The 26069-nt window shown below is 34.3% G+C and overlaps 1 protein-coding gene across 2 annotated transcripts; it reads left to right on the top strand.

Annotated features, from left to right (window-relative positions):
* The first annotated feature begins 12237 nt into the window (after positions 1-12237).
* LOC116122047 (disease resistance protein SUMM2-like) lies at positions 12238-16966 on the top strand. Of its 2 annotated transcripts, XR_004126829.1 has the most exons (3): positions 12238-15418; positions 16440-16588; positions 16760-16966. XR_004126829.1 is itself a non-coding variant. In XM_031407961.1 (2 exons), the coding sequence occupies exons 1-2, from the start codon at positions 12504-12506 to the stop codon at positions 16495-16497; spliced, it is 2973 nt and encodes a 990-aa protein (XP_031263821.1). In that variant the 5' UTR covers positions 12238-12503; the 3' UTR covers positions 16498-16966. The 2 variants fall into 2 exon arrangements, 1 of the variants encoding a protein (XP_031263821.1); XM_031407961.1 differs by having other exon boundaries at positions 16440-16966.
* The last annotated feature ends 9103 nt before the right edge of the window (positions 16967-26069 follow it).

The raw sequence follows: 26069 nt of genomic DNA, 5'->3' as shown, positions 1-26069 counted from the left end.
TCCTCAATCGTCTGTTTGTCACTTCCAAAGACCAAAGTTCCAGACTCAAGTTCGCCGGCAGTTTTAGTCTTCCACACCGTGACTCCATCCACGGTTCGTTAGTTTCCCACCGTGAGCTACTGAGCAGAGCAGCTGACTCCATCCACTGTCCAGTCACCGTGAGCTACTTCATCCACACCGTGAGCTATGTTCTTCATTCGCCAGCACCCAGCACTCCAGCAGACTCCATCGTGAGGCTTCAGTAGACCCACCGTGAGCTACTCCATCCACACCGTGAGCTACGTTCGTCGTTCAAACTGTTTTTTTTTTTTTTTTTTAAAGTATCTAATGGACGCCCGTCCAAACATATGGGACGCCCGTCCAAAATTTATTAACGACCATCCCCAAAGTTTTTTTTTTTATTTTCATATTTTATTTATGGACGGACGTCCTTTAAATGGGGACGCCCGTCCCTTGTATATGGATGCCCGTCCATATAATATGGACGGACGTCCATATGAGTGAACGGCCGTCCAAATTTGATGGACGGCCGTTCACTAGAAAAAAATTGTTAAACAAATTAGATGCGTGTTACACGTAGGTCGGTATACATTTTCAGTGTAAAATTTTCGGTGTCTCTAACATTATTGGTAGTTTAATATGTTTCAATTCTAACATGGTACACTTATTCCACTTTTGTATTGCCTCAACTATTACGTAATAATAATTGTGCAGGCGAAGAAGTTGACGGTTGTGTGGACATCTTTTTCATAGAAACTTCAAAATATCTCCTCCAAGGAAAACCCAATTAGGGTTTTACACTTATTAGTTTAGGGTAAAATAAACAAGTTTAGTCCTAAGATAAGGTCTACCCATTTTCTTATAAGAAAGAAAAAAAGAAAACGACATTTAAATTTTATTTTTGATTGGGTAAAGAACAATTAAAGTCATGAAATTACTTAATTTCTTTAATTGAAGAGGACAATGACGTATCAACAAATTGGACTTTGCCAAAGTAATTGCTTTCCATTTTCCTCCAGGTTTTCATGAGTAAGCTACAGCTCGCACTCCAACAGTCAAAACTTTCTTCCTTCTAGAACCAATTAATTAACGAATTAAATCCTAATTAACCTTTGACTTTCTTATATTATGACCTTAATTTTACTATAATTTTAACCTTCATGTTTTTGAACAAGATCCAAACCTCGTTTACACTAGGGGTGTTCAGAAAAATCCGAAAACTGAACCCAATTGGAAAACTTGACCGAAACTGAATTGGTTTTTCTGTTCTTCGAAGAAACTGGTTCCGTTTCAGTTCAAAAAAATATAGATTGGATAACCTATAATCCACATCAATTTTTAGAGACCGGTTAATCAGTAATCTGAATCGGTTCACAATCGGTTTGTCCTCGAATTGTTTCGGTTCCAGTTCAGGAAATTTCTTGAACTGGAAATCCGGTTCAATTCAAAAAAGGGGGATCTAGACTGGTCAACAGGTTTTGAACACCCTTAGTTTACACCCAATAAGATTTTTGGGTTGAGATACAAAATCTCTTTTAGATTATCTCTCTTTTCCCCAAAATTAAGAGGGTGATTAAATTATACACAATTAATTAAAAAGTCAAAAACTTAATATGATTTGAATCACTTGTTCTCAAAGATTATCTCCAAAAAAATTGTTGTATAATTGACTTGGATTAATAAAATCAACATTTTACTTGCTAGTCCTCTTAATTGTTAATTATGATTGAGTTTAATTGAACTTTCTTCGAAAAGAAATTCCCTTATTAAGTTTTGATTAAATAACAAAAATATCTTACTGTTAGGTTTTAAGGTTGTGTTTGAATAATATAATATTTTATTATGGAGAGACGTTATATTAATGGAAAGATAAATCACCTTGAAGATACAGAAAATGTTTAGAAAAATATGTTTGGTTGGTTTAAATAAAGTGGTGCGTTGTTATATTTATATGTTTGGTTGGGAGGATAAATGGTGGGTATGTTATATAAATTATTAAATTGTCTTCTTTTTTAAATATTAATATAATATTATTTTTAGTACTATTTTTTGAATCATTTCTTTTAATTTTCTACATTTAAAATTTTGCTAAAACACCCCACCCATATAAAACTGTAATTTGTAGCAAAATCACCCCATCTACCCTAAGCCACTACCGGCAGCTAGTCACCGCCGCTGACAGTCAAAAAAATGGTGCATGATCAGCCAGATATGACTAGTTGTGCGTTGACAAAGCCATGTTTCACGGCCAGATCTATGGTTGTTTCACGGCCAAATCTGTGGCCGTTTCATGGCCATGGAAATGACCTTACTAGTGCACGACTGGCTAGATCTCACCAGTTGTGCATCATTACGGTGATTGTCGTCGGTGGGTGACTAAGGATATTTTGTTAACTTTTAAACTTTTTTGTGGTTGGGGTGTTTTAACTAATTTCTCAAACGTAAGGGGCTGGGTAATTGTTATTTGGTAGACATTTGAGGACAATTGTGTCTGAAATGTAATTTAATAAGGGCAAAATAGACATAAAAATCAGATTACCTCGGTAATCTTTTAATAACAGCCGCTAGGGAGGGTATCTGATTATCTCCTCTAGTACTAGCAATAAACATTATTTGTAATAAAATATACCCATAATATTTTATTACTTGCAAACCAAATAACAGAATCTTGCAAAATAAATAAAGATTACCCCCATTATCTTATATGACCCGAACCAAACGCACTCTAAATGTTAAAAATAAATTACATTAAGGTAATTCAATAAATATTTATAAATTCATAATAGTGTATATGACTATATTCTGATGATCCACTACTAACGACATGGTGATTTTTGTTATTTTTCATACTTTAGGAGGATTTTTGTTTTTACACCAAACATTATGGTTGGATGTTTTTATAACTGTTTACTAAGATTTCATTTGATTTTTAACTAATTGAAAGATCCACACTATGAGAATGAAAGACTTGGAAAGTTGATGATATCATGGATGACGTAATTTAAGGTGGCGAAAGTCTACTAAAATGACAGTTGGGCCCCCCTTTTTTTTTTTTTATTTTAAACAATTTTTTAAAATTTAACAATTATCATGTTTAAAATAAATATATTACATAGACATCTGTTCTTTTTTATGAATTTATTTATGTGATGATACTCTGCTGGAGCTAGGAGACAACCTAAAGAAAGTTAATTCAATACTAAATTGAAGAATCAATCCATTCTTTGTTTGAAATGTTCACACTTGACCGAATCAATGAATCAAAATTCCAAGAAGACCAATTGATAATTGAGGTTATAATAATACCATATTTCAACTGTAACCTCTACGATTTATATTTTAATTATTAAATTTAATGTCACTCATTTTAGAATAATTGGGTCAGTTTTACTGCACTCAAGTTTGCACCAAATATTCAAACTGCTTGCCTATATCTGTTTCCTAATTTCAAGATAATTAACATCAATTTTGTCCACATTAAATCAATTTAAATATTCAAAAAATGCCATTCAATATTGTCTACCTCCATAGTCTATATTATCTCTGTTAGGGCCAAAAATCGTCTTGGACTTGACGAGGCCCAATAACGAAATAAACATGTCACAGCTCAAGGCCTCAACCCAATCTCGATTGGGCCTACGCTTAAAATCACCTTGCGACCTACCCACTCTATAAGTTAGGCTATCCTATAAGTTAAGCTAAATTGGATTTCAACCCATTAGCCTACAACAGTCTACAAATAGGAAATCAGAATCCCATTCTATTTCCTCTTCTACTAAGATTCCAAATCTTACTCAACCTATTAAACTTGATTTGATAAGGTCAAGAAATCATATATTTTTTATGATAGGGATTATCTCCCAAAATAGGATTTAGTGTCCTACTAAGATTCCAAATCTTATTTAAACTATTAAATTTAATCTGATAAGATCAAGAAATCATATTTCTTTCTTGATAGGGATTATCTCCCAAAAAAAAGGACTCAATGTCCTACTAGAATTCCAACCCCTTGGGTTCACTATAAAAACAAAGGCTTGCCCTCTCATTAGGGGGCAATCTCCCACAGTCAATCTACACTATTCAAAACCATCTATTTGCTCCTAAAGTTCTTGCTCCCAAGAACCTGACGCCTCCGCCGTAGTCCTAGCCTCCGACAAGACTCTTGGTAATTCTTCATCTCCTTAATTCTTATCAAATAATCTCTTTCAGCCTCGCTGACTTGAGCGTTGGAGTGCCTACGGCAAACACCACCTCGGTGTTTTCCGAAAGCTTCACGCTTGCCCTTTCATGTGTGCAGGTCTAACGGATTGTCAGTGGCCTCAACCTCACAGGATCAGACCCTATTTTCATGACGGTAGATTTTTTGCATCTATAGTTTGGCGCCCACCGTGGGGCCCTGACACTCATCTGCCAATGACGACTTACAACATGGGAGGCAATACGAAACTCCTTTTGACTAACAATGTTAATCAGAAAATCTGATCACGATAAAAAAAAATGTTTTCTTTATTTTTCTTCGTTTGTTTTATCTATTCACATGCCATATTATATCTATTCGGCATATCGTAATTTATTTTATATTATATCCATTCAGCGGGTAGTATAAGACCTTGAAGCTCATATTATTGTTCTAAATTAATAATAGCTTCATAATATTGTTCTAAATTAATAATAGAATAATAATGTGTCAGAGTTTAAAGTGGTGTTCCTAAACCACTTGATTAATTGACTTTGCTTCAACAATCTCTCTTCTCTAATCCTCTGTTCAAATAAAGCAATAACTTATGTCTCTAAACTCTTTGCATGCGCCTTTTCACTTCAATCATCAAACCACCAGGTGGTCCGCCAGCATCATCAGAGCTTTGCAATGCATGACCCGCCACAAAACCAGTCAATTTGTTCATTCAAGAAGATGCCGCAATATGCCAGCATCTCTAGGACCTCCGCTCCACTAGAAGGTAACTCAAACTCGACCAGCCTTGATCCAATCCCAATTCAACTTCACAGAGATTTGCCACCACTTTGAAACCCAAAACCCGTCCATCTATTCTCCTAAAATCGCCCTAACAGCTTCTCCAATCACACAGTAAAATCCCAAAAACACAACAGTAATCCTCTCAAAACACCTAAAGTCATCTACTAAACATGAAGAGAAACTCCCCAAACAAAACCTACTTAAGTGACGCCACCCCACTCTCGCCTAATCTCCTTACCCCACTGTATTCCCAAACTCCAAACTCGAACCATCGCCCCTTCCCAACCAATACATATCAACTCAAACCACCTTCACATCACAATCTCCAGCACACCTGTCACAAAAGCCCTCACGCTCCCCGCTATTTGCAAACTTTCCACTCCCCACTACAACTCAGCACCACTAAACAACACGAGTAGTCCACTCAATGATATTTGGGTTTGCACATACAATATCAAACGTGCCTATTCGGATCAGCCCAAAAGTGAATCATGTGCCCACTCAACTTCAACTGGTTCAGCTTCGACATAGAAAGTAACACCCCTCTCTCCACTCGGTCCAGCAAGCATGGGTGGCAACACTTGAAGGGGAAAGGTATGTCTCATTGTCTCCTTTTAACTACCACTTTATTTGGTTAAATCTTTCTCTATTTGACCCATTACTTAAATACATGCAACCCATTTTTCCATTTAGCTCACTCTTTATTCAGTCCATAACACATGCACATCATGCATATTAACTCTCAATTCGACTATTTTCTTAAAACACGCATGCCATGCATGTCATTGCTCCAGCTTCAATTGAATGTTTTCAACTACAAAGTCGGTCACGCCGATTGGGCCACATAGCCCTCAAAGGTTTCAACTACAAGTTGATCACGCCGACTCAACTGCAAGCTCCATACAAGCTCCATACAAGCTCCACTTAGCATACACCATCGAATCAGTCCTGCCCGATTCACAGATTTACACCATCGGATCGGCTCTGCTCGATCCACGGATTTACACATTCGGATCGACCTTGCCCGATCCACGGATTTACACCTTTGGATCGGTCTTGCCTGATCCATAGATTTACACCTTCGGATCGGCGTCGCCCGATCCACGGATTTACACCTTTGGATCAGTCCTGCCCGATCAACGGATTTACACCTTCGGATCGACCCTGCCTGATCCACGGATTTACACCTTCTATTTACACCTTCGGATTGACCTTGCTCAATCCACGGATCTACACCTTCGGATCGGCCCTGTCAGATCCATGGATTTACACCTTCTGATCAGCCTTGCCCGAGCCACAGATTTACATCTTCGGATCGACCCTGCTCGATCCACAGATTTACACCTTCGGATGGACCCTGCTCAATCCACGGATCTACACCTTTGGATCAGCCCTGCCCGATCCACGAATTTACACTTTCTGATCGACCCTGCTTAATCCACGGATTTACACCTTCGGATCGGCCCTGACCGATCCACAGATTTACACCTTCAGATCGACCCTGCTCGATCCACGAATTTACACTTTCGGATTGACCCTGCTTAATCTACGGATTTGTACCTTCGGATCGACCCTGCTCGATCCACAGATTTACACCTTCAGATTGACCCTGCTCAATCCACTGATCTACACCTTTGAATCGGCCCTGCCTGATCAACAGATTTACGCCTTCGGATTGACCCTGCTCGATCCACGGATTTATACCTTCGGATTGACCCTGCTCAATCCACGGATCTACACCTTCGGATCGGCCCTACCCGATCCACAAATTTGCACATTCGGATCGACCCTGCTCGATCCATAGATTTACACCTTCGGATTAACCCTGCTCAATCCACGAATCTACACCTTCGGATCGGCCCTGCCTGATCCATGAATTTACACCTTCAGATCGACCCTGCTCGATCCACGGATTTACACCATCGGATCAACCTTGCTGATCCATGGATTTACACCTTCGGATTGACCCTGCTCGATCCATGGATTTACACTTTCAGATCGACCTTGCTCGATCCACGGATTTACACCTTCGATCGGCCCTGCCCGGTCCATAAAGCTACACATTCAGTCAGCCAGACCGATTGAAGGGTTCTTACACCTCAAATCGACAAGTCATCGACCCAATCCACACAACGATTCATCCGACCTAACGAGCTGCTATCATTAATCTGCTCAGTCTGCACTCATTCGATTAAATCTACTTTCTAGTCTAAATACTCTTTAACTTAGAGAGTGGGGGGCTAATTGTTAGGGCCAAAAATCGTCTTGGGCTTGACGAGGCCCAATAACAAAATAAACATGTCACGGCCCAAGGCCTCAACCCAATCCCGATTGGGCCTACGCTTAAAATCACCTTGCGACCTACCCACTCTATGAGTTGGGCTATCCTATAAGTCAAGCTAAATTAGGTTTCAGCCCATTAGCCTGTAACAGTCTACAAATAGGAAATCAGAATCCCATTCTATTTCCTCTTCTACTAAGATTCCAAATCTTACTCAACCTATTAAACTTGATCTGATAAGGTCAAGAAATCATATCTCTTTTATGATAGGGATTATCTCCCAAAATAGGATTTAGTGTCCTACTAAGATTCCAAATCTTATTTAAACTATTAAACTTAATCTAATAAGGTCAAGAAACCATGTCTCTTTCATGATAGAGATTATCTCTCAAAATAGGATTTAGTGTCCTACTAAGATTCCAAATCTTATTTAAACTATTAAACTTAATCTAATAAGGTCAAGAAATCATATTTCTTTCTCGATAAGGATTATCTCCCAAAAAAGAGGACTCAATGTCCTACTAGAATTCCAACCCCTTGGGTTCACTATAAAAACAGAGGCTTGCCCCCTCATTAGGGGGCAATCTCCCACAGTCAATTTACACTATTCAAAACCATCTATTTGCTCCTAAAGTTCTTGCTCCCAAGAACCTGACGCCTCCGCCGTAGTCCTAACCTCCGACAAGACTCCTGGTAATTCTTCAACTCCTTAATTCTTATCAAATAATCTCTTTCAGCCTCGCTAACTTGAGCATCAGAGTGCCTACGGCAAACACCACCCCGGTGTTTTCCGGAAGCTTTACGTTTGCCCTTTCATGTGTGCAGGTCTAGCGGATTGTCAATGGCCTCAACCTCACGGGATCAGACCCTATTTTCATGATAGTATATTTTTTGCATCTACAATCTCCAAGAGACATTCTTTCTTTATTCTTTATATATAATTACTGTTCATTGAAATCTTGATTGCAACCCTTTAATAAAATATGAAATTATTGTGTAATATAATATTTCGAATTATATTATCATATAATAAGTGTTTCTAAGTATCCCACTGTATCATATAATAAATGTTTCTAAATATTCGCATCAATAATACACAAAATTTCTAATTATATAAGGCTTAGAAAAATGTATTACTCATTTTTTTGTAACGTTGTAAGTGAAATAAAAAAACCTAATTTTTGTTTAAAAGTGAAGTGTAAATTTAAAGAGATGTCTAATTGTTTTAATTTTCTTATTAATTACAACAATTTTTAAAGCCAATTTACCTCTACTACTCAAATCTACACCATTAATTATTGTATCATTTAAAAATTAATATTCGATATAAAAAATGGTCTAATTTTAAGGGGTCACTGATCCTTCCCATTTTACTCTTATTTTTATATCAATTTTTAGCCTCTAGGATGGTAAACGATGCAAGGCATGGTGTGGCCGTGAGGAAGGATGGCAGCAACACCGCAACAACATCACCACCCTCCAGCCACCGATTTCTCAAGCTGTCAAAGTCCATGTTCTGTGACTTTTTGGTTTTGATGGTGGTTGATTAAAGTTTGAGAAACATGAGAGTTGTTTTTGGGAAGAACCGAACAAGATGTTGATATGTCTTCTGTGTAATAGGAAAGAAATATGAAAAAATTTCTTTTTGTAAGAACCAGAGAAGATGGTTAAGTGCATTATGTGAAAAAAAGAAAAGAAAACTTTTTTTTTTTTTTTTTTTTTGAGATTTGAGATATTATAATTGATTATAGTGGGTTATAGAGTTTTGGAGGTTAAAAGAATAACTAGAGTTACTAGGATTAGTTAATTTGTTTATATAATAATTATTCGATGATACAGTGGCCAACAACGTTTACAAACGATTCGTCCTTAAAAATTCGTATAAAGGAAGATCACCAGGTATGAAGAGAGGATTGCAGCTGTTATAATCAGCCAACAAACACAAACACAATTCCAGATTCAACACCACACAGATTTGCACTAATCATCCACACAAGAACGCAAGATTTTACCGTGGTTCGATTATCCTATTTGGATAATCTACATCCACGTTGAGCTCTGGAAATGGAGAGCTCACGGCAATACCAATTAGAATAATATCAACACAGTACAAGATCCAACAAAAAACCAGATCAACTCCTCTCTTTTTCTACCCAAGAATCAACCCGTAACTCACCCAAGAACTCTCTCCTGGAATCCTCAAGCCACAAGAGTAAAACCATCCTCAGATTAACTAACAATCACTAATCAATCTACCTAGTTACAATGATTCTAAAAAGTGCAGAAAATTCAATCAAGAACTGAAAAACAAACTGCAGAAAAAGACGCAAAAATCAGATCTGATGTACAGTGAACAATTCCCTCTTTTATACTGTTGACTCTATGAAATGCCTCAGCCATTGGATCTCTGCAGATTGGATGGACAGGATGCAGAAATTGTTCAAGCCAAAACTCTGCGTTTCATTTAACTGTAAAGCGGCACCGTTTTCAGTCTTCACTTCAACAGCAGCACTACGAAATTCAGGTGCATTTGGTTATTGACTGTATAAGATCACTCGGTTATCTTATATGACCCCGAATCAAATGTACCCTAAATGTTAAAATACATGACATTAGGGTAATTCAATAAATATTTATAAATTCATAATAGTGTGTATTCTGGTGATCCACTAACGGTTAATTAACGACATGGTAAGTTTTGTTATTTTTCATACTTTAAGAGATTTTTGTTTTTACACCAAACATTACGGATGGATGTTTGAATAATATTGTCTGTCAAATGTAACCTATAAGATTTATATTTTAATTTTTAAATTTAATGTCACTCATTTAAAATAATTGGTCAATTTTGCCTAGCTAGATCAAATAAAATATTGATTACCTAAAGGGGGTTTCTTGATGTCAAGATAATTAACATCAAATTTGTCCACATTAAATCAATTTCAATATTAAAAAATGCCATTCAATATTGTCTACCTCCATAGTCTATATTATCTCCAAGAGATATTCTTTCTTTATTCTTTATATCTAATTACTCTTCATTGAAATATTGATTGCAACCCTTTAATAAAATTTGAAATTATTGTGTAATATAATATTTCGAATTATATTATCATATAATAAGTGTTTCTAAGTATCCCACTGTATCACATAGTAAAGTGTTTCTAAGTACTCGTATCAATAATACATAAAATTTCTAATTATAAAGGCTTAGAAAAATGTATTACTAATAATGTTATGTCGAACCACATAAATATCGTTTCTTTGTGAGATATTATTTGATTCTTATGCTATCTATCTTGAAAGTATGTTTTCTCTTAAAAGCAGCCATCACACTTATGCTCCAGATGCACTTTGCAGACCGATGAGGCAAGATAGGCCCTGAACACCTCTCAGAGAGAATAAATCAGAGAACTACGTGAAAGCTGGAAAATAGTTTAATAATTGTTGATGCATATAAAAAATTTGGGAAGGTTCATAGTAAACGTATTCGACTTTTGTATTCCTCAACTAATCAGTAATAATAATACTAATAATTGTGCAGATGAAGAAGTTGACGATTGTGTGGACTCCTGCCCTCAAAAATGCAAAAAGGAAAACTAGTTGTTACAGCATCCTAGTTTCCATTGACTGGTCGTAATTATGTTTCTGGTCGTAGTTGACGATTGTGTGGTCCGTTGCATGTGATCTATTTGCAATTTTCAACACCACCCACAACAATCAGTTACATCATTTCATTGCAGAAGGCCATATGTGGTTCACATTAGAAAAATCATGCAAAATTTGATTATTTTTTTTAATTTGGTGTTTAAATTAAGGCTAATTAAATTTTTCGATACTTTATAATATAAATTAGTAAAAACTATTGATAATTTATATCAACAGCAAAGAGTGTACAATAAATTATTGATGCGAGTATCCAACTATTTATATCAAGGTTTGGATCCTCTTCTTGATATAATTATATATTTATTTTTAACAAATTAAGGCATTTACTCTTTTACCCTTTTCCTAGTTAAAACTAAGGAAAGAACACTAAAGATAGTGGATTTAGTGTAATTACCGGTCCGTGAAGGGGTTTATTGTTTTTCGGCAAAACTCGGTTTATTCTAAGAGCCATGGATTTGGAGAGGAGAGAAAAAAGAAAAACATCAAATTAAACATCCACTTGTTTTTAATTCTCATATTAATTACATCTACTGTTAAAGCTAACTTCTGTCTACCACTCAAATCCACATCATTGATAATTGTATCATCTAAAAGCTAATTTGTCTCTACTACTCAAATCTACATCATTGATAATTGTATCATCTAAAAGCTAATATTCGATGTAAAAAATGGTATAGTTTTAAGTGGTCATTGATCCTTCCCCAGATAGTATCAATAACAGCCCCCTAATTTTACACCTATCTTATATCAATTTTTAGCCTTTAGGATGGCAAACGATGCAAGGCATGGTGTGGCCGTGAGCAAGGATGGTAGCAACATCGCAACAACACCGCCACCCTCCAAGGTGTGAAGAGAGGATTGCATTGCAGCACTACAAAAAGATGATAAGGTGGGATATAAAGTTAACAAAACATTTATTTAAAAGATAATGAAATATTACCAGGCGCATAAGAGGATTGCAGCAGTACAAAATTCAGAGTGAGATATAGCTGTATTCATGAAACAAGATTTCTATTACAACTTTAGTCAATATGGTAGGCCCAAAAGCTGCTTCCTGTCTCTTTCGGTGCGTGAAGAGAATTCTACTTTTTTGGTAGTTTCTAGGTAGTGTTAAATTAGAAGAAACTGAAGAGAAGAAAAATTCCTATTACATATTGAGAGTTAATTGATCATTGATGTTATTTATTGTTGTAAATTTTAATTATGCTACCAATTTTTTACTGACTTTTCAGTTGAATACCAAAATAGTTAAGTCGTAGACTCGTAGTTTGGGTTGAAAGTTAGAAATAAAGAATGAAGACAAATTACATTGTTCAAAAGTCTAATCCCTAAAGCTCTCTGCTCGACTGGCTGCTGATTGGCGATCTAGGAGAAGAGTGTATGAACCAGAACAAACTATTTTTATAGCTCAGATCCTTGTATAATCTCCACACCACACACAAGTCTCTTCTTTCTCCCCCGCCTCTTCGACCTCAAAACTCCCAAAGTTTGGTCATGGTGACCAACTTCTTGTCGTTTGTGGTTCCTTAACATCTATTGGGTTTAACTAATTGTTCTAAACTCTTTGTTTTGGTGATCATGGATTTCTGGGGTCCAATCATGGAAATTCTCCCAACACTGTGGAATTGCACTTCCAATCGCACTGCTGTCATCTGTCATCTCCAAGAGAACTTGACTTCATTAAGTCAGAAAAGGCTTGAACTCGAGAACATCAGCAAAGATGTCAGGAGCAGGGTCGAGCTTGAAGAGCAGCAATATCGTAAGCGTACCAACCAAGTTGAAGGCTGGCTGGAAAGCGTACAACTCAAATTAGAGGGAGTGCAGAAAGTTTTGTTGAAAGGAGAGCGAGAGATCCAAAAGAAATGTTTGGGAAGTTGCTGTCCCAGGAATTGTTACTCTGGCTACAAGCTTGGTAAAGAAGTAGTTAAGGGGACTGAGGCTTTGAAGGATTTAATAAAGAAAGGGAAGGAATTCAAATCTTTGGATGATATTTCTGAAAAACTACCGCCGGCTCCAGTGGATGAGATACCTGTGGACAAGACTATGGGCATGGACTCAATACTGGATGACGTGTGGAGATGTCTTGACGACCGCAGAGTGAGAATCATTGGCATGTATGGGATAGGCGGTGTTGGTAAGACCACCCTTTTAAAGAAACTTAACAATAAATTCATCGACAATAGACTTGATTTTGGTGTGGTGATTTGGGTTACGGTGTCTAAAGAAGTGAACTTGGATGGAATTCAAGAAGTTATACGGCATAAATTACAGATTCCAGATGAAACATGGAAAACTAAGACAGACGAGCATAGTAGAGCTACAGAAATCTGCAGAAGCTTAGGTGGAAAAAAGTTTGTGCTATTGCTAGACGATCTGTGGGAGAGAATAGACCTAAGAGAGATGGGAATTCCTGATCTTTCCTACCATCAAAATTGGTCAAAAATAGTATTTACAACCCGATCAAAGGATGTGTGCGATAGCATGGACCCCGCTGTCCAAAAATTTGAAGTGAATTGGTTGTCATTTGAAGAATCCTTTGACTTGTTTCAGCAATGTGTGAAGGAGGATGTTCTGAATTCTCATCCAGAAATTCCAGAGCTTGCTAAAACTGTTGCCAAAGAGTGCAAAGGTTTGCCGCTTGCTTTGATCACTATTGGAAGGGCCATGTCTAATAGGAGAAAACCTGAAGAATGGCGCTATGCAATCAACACACTGCGGAGTCAACCATCTGAATTTACGGATATGGAAAGTCATGTCTTCCGAGTTTTGAGGTTTAGTTATGATAGCTTGAGGGATGATAAACACAAAAATTGTTTTTTATATTGTTCCATGTTTCCAGAAGATCATATGATTAGAAAAGATGAACTTATTGAACTCTGGATTGCGGAGGGAATTTTACATGATCTTGGTTTAAAGGATGCAAGATGTGCAGGAGAGTATATTATTGGAAGTTTGAAAAATGCATGTCTATTGGAACAGGTTGGAGATTCTGATGATTATGTTAAGATGCACGACGTCCTTCGTGATATGGCTCTGTGGTTAGCTTCGGTAAAGGACAACAAGATAGTAGTCTATGAAAATCAAGAATCCATTAAACAACATGGCATTGCTACATGGAAGGAGGCAGTAAGAGTATCACTGTGGGGTGGAAATATTGAACTTTTCAGTGAAACACCATTTTGTCCGCGTCTGCTGACTTTTTTTGTTAGACAGACTTCAGTTACGACATTTCCTAGTTCATGGTTTCAATCTATGCAAGGCATGAAAGTTTTGGACTTGTCAAAGAATCTTTTGTTAACTAGGTTGCCTGCGATGCTTGAAATGATAAATTTGCAGTATCTTAATTTGTCGGATACAAGCATACAAGAGTTGCCAATTGTGGCTGGAAGTTTGACAAAATTGAGGTTCCTGCTCTTAGATGGAACGACATATCTTAAAGCCATTTCAGAAGGAGTGATATCAAGTCTTTCATCACTACAAGTATTCAGCAGGGTACCAACTAAAAATAGCCTGCTGTTTTTTCATTCCTTTTGGAATACAACATTGTTACAAGAGTTGGAGGGCTTGGAAGATATAGAAGAAATTAGTGTCACCTTTTTTACAGTCGATGCTGTATTTAAACTTAAATCATCCCCCAAGTTACAAAGTCGTGTTAAAAGGTTGGTAATCCTGTGCGAGGAGGAGGAGGAGGAGGAGGAGGAGGAGTTGCATTCGCCCAAAACACCCTCTTCAGTTCTAAGTTACAGCCGTCTCGACAACCTTCATGATCTCTATATCAAGAAGTGTGGGGGGGAGGAGGAGGAGGAGGAGGAGGAGGAGGAGTTGCATTCGCCCAACACACCCTCTTCAGTTCTAAGTTACAGCCGTTTCGACAACCTTCATGATCTCTATATCAAGAAGTGTGAGAAGGAGGAGTTGCATTCGCCCAACATATCCTCTTCAGTTCTAAGTTCTGGCCGTTTCGACAACCTTCATGATCTCTATATCAAGAAGTGTTTGGTAAAAGATTTGGCATGCCTTAGATATGCTGCAATGCTTAGATTTGTTTTTGCTGTTGACTGCCCCTTGTTGGAAGAAATAATTCCGTACGAATTCGGCTCTTCATCAGAAGACTCCAACATGTTTAAAAATCTGAAGCAATTGAATTTTTGTAATCTACCACGTCTAAAGAGCATATGCCGTGTCATGCACTTCCCTTCCCTGGAGAGGATATGGGTAATCAATTGCCAAAGCCTAACAAAACTCCCACTTGACGTTGTCAACGAGAATAACAGTAGAGTGACAGTATTGGGACGTCAAGAGTGGTGGGATAAGCTGGAATGGGAGAATTTGAGTTCAAAAGTTTCTTATTCCTCTATGCATCAGACACAGACAGCACCCATCTCAGGATTAGCAGCACAATCTTGTTCCGACAATTTTCCACAGTTCATAGTAGATGATTGGTGGTCAGATGGGCCAAGTTATACATATGAAGGAACAAAGTTTGAGGAAAGGTAAGTATCTGATCTAGATCTATTAATTTTATTTTATTGTAGTATTTAAGTTTATTTCCTGCAAACAATTTAAAATTTACATCATTGCTCAGAAAGTAGGATTGCATCCTATATTTAGTGTTAGATCAAGGAGATTAGTAGTTTCTTATACATTGTTGATCATGATTTAGAGTAGAGCTATAACATTGTTTTTAATTAAATACGGAGAGCGGTGAGGGGAGAGACAATTTTTAGCTTTCTTCTTTGATTTCCTCTCTTACAAAAATCTCAAAGAGTAAAATGCTATCAAATTACAAAATTAAGCATTACTGATGAAAAACTAGCTTCATTGACACTTAGCTCTTGACAATTGTGGTTTTCCTTGACTTTTTTTAGAATGTGAAGAAATTTAGACAATATTTTTATCGTTTTTGACTTACTCTTGACACTATAGTTAATTGTCTCAGAATTATGTACTTATAGAAAATATAAATAGAGTAAGGCTCGATTTCTTTATTAATTTAAATGATAGATTGAAAGGTATATTGATAACTTAATTAAAAATTTGATTATGAAATAATGTATTTAAAAATATAAGTATTATAAGACTTAATTTTTATATTAACTTAAATGATAAATTGAGTGGTTTGTTGGTTATTTAATTAAAAAGGTCAATTTTATAACGGTAAAATTGAAAGATATTAAAACTAAGAGTGAGTGGCATGTATTTTATAAGGCCTGTATTAGAAGTAGAAAATAAGAAGGGTTGAAATGACATTTAGCAGTTCAATTAGCTGGGAAGAAATTTTTTGAAAACATACACGAGGAAGGAACTCGAAATAAGCCATTAAACAAAAGTCGTATCCATGTAATATGGGATTCATTGTTGGTTGTGTAAAGTAGTACTTGGTCATAATAGATTTATCAGTATAAAAGGCAGCCAATGTCCACACATTCTTAGCTACTTGACATGCGTTTCAGCAAACAAAATCATTCTGAAGCCTTTTCTTTCTCTTTTTGATTCTTCTTGCTCATTTTTTAGCGACGACCCAAATAAGTGCATCGGTGCATTTTGGGAGGGATTATCATGTTTTTTGTGACTCAGAAACCCAGCGCACGCAAGATTCTCAGATTTACTGGTGGATTATTAGCTCTTCTACGCTCTGTACTGGAGGATTTCTCTTGAAAGCTGTGAGATTGTAATTCTTTCATTCATAATGAAGTCTGTCGATTAGATTGTCTATGTAATGGTTATCCGTAATTATCTCCTGGAAACCACTCTGCTTCATTGTTGCCACAATATATTGTCTTGATCGATCTGGATCACTGATTTTCAGATTGCTTTGCTATAATGTCTATCAGTTGGATGCTTGCGTGAAGAAATCCTAAATTTGAGCACAGAGTCAACAATATCTGTATTGTTCTTGTGCAGCTGCGGATTCCAAAAACAAGTGCGAGCAGTACTTCTAGATATTTATGCTTTGTTTGTTGTGTCCTTGGGCATGTGATGCTCAAAACTATGATAATTAAACTGAATTGGAGTTATGGTTTTTCTTTCTTGTTTCTTCATCTTCATTGAAATTGGTGTGATGTTTCTGTTTATTGAGATTTGAGATGTATCTTAAATTTACCATGCTACATATCCTCTTTGTGCTTTACATATACCTTCTGACCTAGGTAGTTTTGAATTTTGATCCAACATATTTTGCTTATACATGGCCAATATGATTAACACTTCTTAATTTGAATACGCAAACCATGAGTTGTAGAAACAGTAGCAAAAAAAAAAAAAAAAAGTAATATTTCATTATTTCTAAGCATTTCTTTGTTTGTAACATCTCTTATTTTTACTTATTAGTTTTGGAATTTAAAGATATATGTGTTTTAATTCGGGATATTCGTGTTTCACATAACTAAGATGATGCATTTCGGTTTTTGGCATTTTAGTTTTATTTTCTTAAATATGACAACAAATTCTTGTGCAAGCGCGACAGCAGCTCAGGCCGGTGTCACGCTATTGGCCCATACTTTTAGCTTGCATGCAGCCCGTTTCAGCTATTTCAATAACACTTCCTTCTAGTGGCCGGTTCTGGTAGCCCAACAGCCCATTTCAACTCCTACAACCCCACACTCCCTTATTTCTCTTTTTCTCTTAACGTACAAGAAGCTTAACATTTCATAATTCAATTACAAACACAACTCAATTTCTCAATTGAACATTATTTATTATACTTGATCTCATCGAAACACTTAAGGACTAAAGTCTGGTAATATTGTTCTAATTCTTTGTTTTTAAAACATCTTGTTCATTATCATATTGAATTTTAATGATACAAAGGAGTTATGTACTTTCGAGTAATTGAAGTTGTTAGTATTTTCAACTCCTTAATCTATATTTCTTCTCCCTCTTTTTTCAATTTTGTTTCACTGAACTTACTAATACCAAATGTACGCTTTGCAATTTACTTCATAACTTCATATTCTTTCTGATTGATGATTGTTCATGAATTTTCTTCTTGCGTTTTTGTTTGTATGAGTGCAGAAAACTTTAAACATACTTCTGCAAAATTATAAGATGTTCATAGTCTGTTAACATGAGAAATACAAAAAGCATACTGAAGCAGACAAAAGCAGGTTGCTGAAAAAAGTAGAAAGCAGACAACATTTCAGGAAATCTGAATCGGTCAAGCCAAGTTGTGGAAAATGAAAAGCAAAAAACGCACTTAAAACATGAGTAAACTTTCAAATCCCTTCTTATTCTATTACGCATATGACCCTTTTTGCTTGAAATTGTCACGGGTTACTAACAATTAGCAAGAGATCTGTTTCTTTATAAATTCAATTAATTGTTGTTAATTAGAGATTATTTCATAAAATAACGTACTAAGATCTTCAGTTAAAGTAGTTAATTAATTTAAGTATTAAGAAAATCTTACTACAAAACAATCACATCATAATGGGAAGGATATAATAAACCTGTCGATTGAATCAATTGAGGGTTACATGTATGTATAACTTCAATTATGAGTCTCATGATAAGCTTCATCAAGCTTCTAGTTGCACTACAGAAACTCTAGTTCCAAATTTTATTTCTGATTTATGCAATAAAATCTTAAGTGAAAATTTTTTGAATTACCTAGATGCTGTCATTTCTCTGTAAATTTCCATGTAATTACACTTTTCTGTTTCACTATTTATCTTTGTAGTTGTGCTATCTGGCGGATCTCTTGCAAGTGTTCGAACTCTGCATCATTCCTGAGTAGTTGTTGACTCCAGATAAGAGTTTTTCGTCTGTCTTCCTTCAATGTAAACTAAATGGTGCATGCTTTAGTCTTTGTATCCACATGTATTTTCAACTTAATATGCATGTAATTACGGATTATCTCGTGCTTCACAATGAATATTCATCTTTCTATAGTCTCAATTTCTTATCAAATATACTGTAGTATTATATAAGGTCTATCATATTTACACTTAGTTGGAAATATACACATGTAAAGAGAGTTATTTTTAAGTAGGGCAAAAGTATTACTTGGTGTTATGCCTGGAAAATATAGGGCTGACGTAGGGAGTCACGTGAACAAGAGGGTAGCCTGCTCCTATCAGAACGGTAGGCGCACGTCAGACCAGCCAGAAGCTGTGACGATCCCACGTGTCAATTCCCTGCTCCAAATCGCACAAATCACTCTGGAAGGTGGACAATGTGACATAAAAAAGGATTTGCCCTGACACTCCCACCAACTCACAGATTCAATGATCATTACTTCAATCCATCCCACTATAAATTGGAGACTACTCTCTCATTTAGGGGACTGGCCCATTTTTACCCTTAATTAGCTATTCTTTCCCTTGTACTTTCATTCAGCTTATCTTTTGTAAATCATTTGTAAGTCAGACCGCTATTGCGACCTGACCCCTAACATTAATACAAACATCAATGGATGTAGGACTTGCTACCTTAGCATCCGAACCACTTTAAAAAGCTCTCCCCACTACATTTACTACGACTTTCACCTACATCCACGTGTATTTCCTGGGATAACTCAACGTTTTACATGTGCTTTTTGGTTGGTGCAAAAATCACACATCAACACTTGGGTATACATTGTACTAATCTGGGGCGGTTTCAAGATTTAACTCTGATGATTATGGATTAATACTTTGCGTAATAAAATAAAAAATGCTACCAATGTACTGTGGCCTATGTATTGACAAGCATTTTCAATTTAATATGCCTAAAATTACGGATTATTTTGTGCTTTACAATGGAATTTCATATTTCTATAGTTTCCTTATGAAACATACTGTAGCAATACAAAAAGATGATAAATTGGGATATAAAGTTAACAAAACATTTATTTAAAAGATAATTAAATAGCACCAGGTGCGTAAGAGAATTGCAGCACTGCAAAATTCAGAGTGAGGTATAGCTGGATTCATGAAAAAGATTTTTATTATAAAATTTCTAATGGTGAGTCATGTATGCACAATTAGCAGCCATTTGTGATTCGAGCTCCTTTTAAGCATCACTGAACTTTGATGCCATCATTGTTGTTTCCCTTTCGAGTGAATGACAAATTGACAATTTGCCACCCAAGCATTAGCGTAATACTGTTTTTCCACCTAAAAACGTTGAAAAAACATTTTCCCAGCCATCATCAATCTCCTTAGTGAATTTTATCATCTAATAGCAGTAAAAAAACGAAAAGATTATAATACCCTTTACTGTTTGACACCAAGCTGGGTGCTATTTGGTTGGAATCGCACTCAATTTTGTCAGAATCGCACTTGGGTTAGTGCAATTCAAGCCACATTGCACCTAGCTTGGTGTGATTCTAGCCAAATTGCACTAGCCGTGGTGCGATCAGCCGGAATCACATGGGGACTTGTGTGATTTGGTCGAAATCGCACCTAGTCAGGTGCGACTTTTTATATATTTTTCAAAGGTTTTTATTTTATTTTTACAATTTTTCAGTTTATTTTTTCTCTTGCAAAAATTACATTTTTGATGAGAAATTGTTTTGTGGTTTTATAATTTTTTACTTTATAGATTATTACAAATGAAAAGTTTTTGCATTTTTTTATAGAAACACAACTAATTTAAGTGAGAAAATAGGGGTGAAATAGTCCAAAAAAATATGTGGATGTGGACATATATGTAATTTCATCGGTCAATCGAGGTCAAACCTCCATTTTAATGTAGAAATTGAAGATAGAGGGTCTAAGTGAGTAGTTCCCAAGTTTGTGAAGACAATTGGTACATGTTTGTCTTTTAGGGGTGTAAGCGATATTAACCCTATAGTATCATCATTTTTGCAAGACGATAATGTTTTTTTCACCGCTGAAACTAACGTCTAACTTTTACTGATGGATGGGAATTTTTTTTTTTTTTTTAAAATTTTTGTGTGGGACAATGTAATTACCCTAATCCTTGGGTGGGAACTTGTTTCCCTTTCTTTTAGACTTAAACTGTCTTCTCTTTTTTTTAAAGGTTTTTTTTCAGGGCTTGATTATTTTCACGGTAAGATTTGTTTCAGTCACTGTTTCTCCTCCGGATTTTGGAAACTAACGCCGCCATCCCACCATTAGTTTCAAGCTATTAACTTTAACATATCATGGTGAACTAGTTATTTAACTTGATATTCAAATTCAAAACGTCATTCTCTTCTTTTTTATAAATTAATCAAAAAGTAAAATAAAATAAAACATGTGAAACATCCTGTCTCTCTTTCGGTGCTACTTTTGTGGCGGTTTCTAAGTAGAAGAAATTGAAGAGAAGAAAAACTCCATTTACATATTGAGAGTCAATGATTATTGATGCTATATATTTTGAATAGGAAGGCCTACCTTAAATTTTTTCCCTGTTGCAAAAAAATTACTGTTAGAAGTTCTAATTATGCTGCCAACTTTTTACTGACTTTTCAGTTGAAAAACGAAAATAGTTAAAGTCGTAGTTTGGGTAAATAAAGAATGAAGACAAATTACATTGTTCAAAGTCTAAAGCCTAAAGCTCTCTGCTCGACTGGGTGCCGATTGGCGCTATAGGAGAAAAGTGTATGAACCAAAACAAACTATTTTTGTAGCAGAAATCCTTGTATAATCTCCACACACAAGTCCCTTCTTTCTACCACGCCTCTTCTACCTCAAAACTCCATAAGTTTGGTCATTGTAGCCAACTTGGTGTTGTTTGTGGTTGCTTAACATCTATTGGGTTTCACCAATTGTTCTAAACTCTCAATTTTGGTGATCATGGATTTCTTGGGTCCAATCATGAACATTCTCCCAACACTGTGCAATTGCACTTCCAATCGCATTGCTATCATCAGTCATCTCCAAGAGAACTTGACTTCACTTAGACAGACAAGGCATGAGCTCGAGAACATTAGAAAAGATATTAGGAGCAGGGTTGAGCTTGCAGAGCAGCAATATCGTAAGCGTTCCAACCAAGTTGAAGGCTGGCTGGAAAGTGTAAGACTCAAATTAGAGAAAGTGGATAACATGCTGCAGAAGGGAGAGCGAGAGATCCAAAAGAAATGTTTGGGAAGTTGCTGTCCCAGGAATTGTTACTCTAGCTACAAGCTTGGTAAAGAAGTAGTTAAGGGGACTGAGGCTGTGAAAGATTTAAAAAACAAAGGGACGGAATTCAAATCTTTGGATGATATTTCTGAAAAAATACCGCCAGCTCCAGTGGATGAGATACCCGTGGACAAGACTGTGGGCATGGGCTCAATACTGGATGAAGTTTGGAGATGTCTTGACGACCGCAGCATGATAATCATTGGCATGATAATCATTGGCATGTATGGGATAGGCGGTGTCGGAAAGACCACCCTTTTAAAGGAACTTAACAATAAATTCCTCAACAATAGACTTGATTTTGATGTGGTGATTTGGGTTACAGTGTCTAAAGAAGTGAACTTGGATGGAATTCAAGAAGTTATACGGCATAAATTACAGATTCCAGATGAAACATGGAAAACAAAGACAGACGAACATGGTAGAGCTACGGAAATCTGCAGAAGCTTAAGAGGAAAAAAGTTTGTGCTATTGCTAGACGATCTGTGGGAGTTAAGTGGTCTTATTAAAAGTTTAGTATATTACTTAATTAAAATAATTAGAAATTTAATTAATTATATCATTACATATAGATTTGACAGTATAATTACTTACTAATTATAACATTTCTACAAACATAGTACAATACTTAATTAAATGATCAAAAATTTATTAATTATAATATTACATTAAAAATTTTAGTATGATACTTCATTCACTAACATTACATTATAGTATGCATACATAATAATTGTACACATTAATAATTAACATGATTATGACATACATTATAAACATTAGTAATTACTAATTTACTAACTAAATACTTAGCAATATTAATTACTGATTAGATATTTAATTAATATAACATTACATTAAAATTTATAGTACGATGTACTTAATAATTATAACTTCTATTATAAACAAATTAATTATATATTATATTAAAGATTATAATATGATTACTTAATTCATTGTAACATTCATTATAGATTATTACATAATTAATTATAACAGAATCAAATAGATAATTATTTAATGATTATGACATTATATTAAAACAGTAATTATAACATTACATTACAAACAAATGATTACTTAATTACAGTATATTAGAGTAAATAATACTTAATTATATTATTACATATTACATTACATATATTATAATCACTTAATAATATAGCGCTACATAGTTTAAAATTATTATTAATTAATTAATTTATAACATTATATTATAAACATTAGTAATTATAACATTATTACATACTTAATTAATGATTAAAATTTAATAATTATGATATATGTTAAAGATTCAGTATGATTACTTAACCTCATATAACATACATTATAGTATGATACCATAATAATTATAACATTACATAATAATAATATTAGTTGATTGTGACATTATATTATAAAATATGAGTATATACTAAGTTACTACATAAACATTAGCATACAATCTTAATTGAATGATTAGAAATTTAATTTAATTATAAACATTATTATTATAAAATTTTAATACGCTTACAATTAATTGTAACATTGACATTTTAATTAAATGTACTAATAATTATAAACATTCTATAAAACAAATTAATTATAATATATATTAAAGGTTTATAGTATGATTACTTATTCGTTATAGTATGATACATAATTTAATTTTAACATTACATAATTACATGAGTATTAATTGTTATGACATTATTTGTAAACATTAATTATAATATACATTATAACAAAATGATTATTTAAATTAAATGATTATAAATTTAATTAATAAGCATTATATTATAGTTAAATAATTACTAATTAAGTTATAACATTTAACATATATTATATTATGATCACTTAATTTGTAAGCATTATACACTTACTTATTAATGATTAAAATTAATAATTATAACATTGCTTATGAGTTATAGTATGAGTACTTGATCAATATAATATTCCATTATAAATTTATAGTATGATTATTTAATCAATTATAACATTCATTATAAACTAGTATATAAATATAATGATTAGAAATTTAAGTATTTCAATATAATTATGGATTTATGAGAAGATTACTTAATCATTTATACATAATTATAGTATGATCACATAATTAATTAACATTAGATAATTAAATGATTACTTAATTGATTATGACATTTATTTAAAAATTAGTAATTTACTACATAACAATTAGCACAATACTAATGAAATGATTAATATTTAATTAATTATAACATATAACATTACATTATAAATTTATAGTACATACTTAATTAATGTAGATAATTATAAACAAATGATATTAATTAAATTATACGTAATATTAAACATTATTAATACTATATTATGACATTATTATTATAGCATAATAGTAAATGATTTATATTAGTTATAATTTATAAGAATTACTTAAAACATTATAATTACTATATTAGTCATAGTATATTACTTAATTAAATGGTAAAAAAATATAAAATTGAACATTGTATATTTTAAAATTTATAGTGATGATTACTTAATTAATTATAACATTACATTATACACATTAATCTACAATATTTAATTAAATAATTAGAAATTAATTAGTATAACATAGTATTATACATATTATAGTATGATTACTTAATTAATTATAACACTAAATTAATTAAATAATTACCTTTATTAATTACAATAATTATATTACAATTAAACATTAACATATTTATAACATTAAATTAACAATTGACAGATTGAATAACTATTTGTGTCTTGGTTTTGATGAGAAATTTTAGTGAATTAGATGAATTGATTGAATTCAAGTGTTACCTAAATATTAAAGGATTTATGAGTACATTGGACACAAATGTAGAGTAATCAAAATTTGTTAGGGGTGTATTTATAAACTTTGAGTATTTTTGTCATTTTTTAAACTAATAGGGGGGTAATGATTTTTTATAGGGTACTCGGAAAAGGAATCGGAACTTGCATTATGGTTCCGGTTCCTTGAATTTAAGAACCTGCACTGTGCGGTTCCATTTGATCTTTTTTTTTAGAAACTGCACGTGCAATTCTAGTTCCAGTTCCTCCGAAAAATCAGGGTACCTAGAACTGCTCACTCCTATGCCAGATGATATCAAAACCATTTGGATTCAATTTCTTTTATAGCATGGACCGAGTTTGGCCTAGATTAATTTCTAGCCTATTTGTATATAGGAAGTTGAAGTAGACAGCCTTAGTCCTGCTTCATATTGCGCACTTATTCAGAAATTAAAGCATAACTTTTAGTAACTATGGTAATTACTGTACTTTCTGAATGAAGTGTCTTATAATTGCAATAAACTTTTCAAGTAAAAAATGTTATGTTTAAACCCAATCTCACAATCTTCTCTTATAATCCTAAGATCAGCTAGATGACACTATCCGTAGCTCTCACCACACTCAAGCACTACGAAAAACGAACAGTCGTTCTTTCATAAGGAACAATCACTTTCGACCGATTCCTTCCACAAGGGTCATTCCTCATAAGAAACAGTCTTCCTCTGAAGGAACAATTGTTTCTTTGGTCTATCAAATTATTATGAGACTGACGTGAAGTACCAACTCAGCACGTACGTCTGAGAAATAGATTGTAGCGTAGCATTACTGCTTCAAATAGTAAACCTAGCAGTAATTAAGCTCTCTAACACTCGTACTTTATCATAATTCCACTGCAAACCACTCTACTTCATTGTTTCCACAATGTTTGTTAATCATAGATAACTGGTTTTCATATGGATGTTGCGTGAACAAACCCTAAATTTGAAGAGAGAGTCAACAATATATGTATTGTTCTTGTAGTATGGACTCCAAAACAGTGTGTGAGGTACTTCTGGATATTTTGCTTTGTTTGTTGTGTCTTGGGCATGCGATGGCAAAACCATGATATTAAATTAAAATGTGGTCAGGTTTTCTTTCTTGTTTCTTTTGAAATTGGTGTGGATATTTCTATTATTGATATGTATCTTAAATTAATATGCTAAGATCCTCTTGTGCTTTACATTACCTTCTTATCCAGGTAGTTTCAAATTTTTTCCAACATATGTTGCCTATACAAGGCCATAAGATCCAACTAGCAGCTCAAGCCGGTGTCACA

Source organism: Pistacia vera, unplaced genomic scaffold, assembly GCF_008641045.1.
Source record: "Pistacia vera cultivar Batoury unplaced genomic scaffold, PisVer_v2 Contig102, whole genome shotgun sequence".
In the NCBI taxonomy this organism is placed as follows: domain Eukaryota; kingdom Viridiplantae; phylum Streptophyta; class Magnoliopsida; order Sapindales; family Anacardiaceae; genus Pistacia; species Pistacia vera.
The sequence above is the reverse complement of the archived record's forward strand: the minus strand, read 5'-3'. Positions and strand labels throughout refer to the sequence as shown.

Excerpts from the sequence above, each read along its gene's own strand:
- LOC116122047 (XM_031407961.1), top strand. The coding sequence starts at position 12,504 with ATGGATTTCTGGGGTCCAATCATGGAAATTCTCCCAACACTGTGGAAT. Across the intron at positions 15,419-16,439 it reads GGAACAAAGTTTGAGGAAAG|CGACGACCCAAATAAGTGCA; the intron begins GTAAGTATCTGA and ends CTCATTTTTTAG.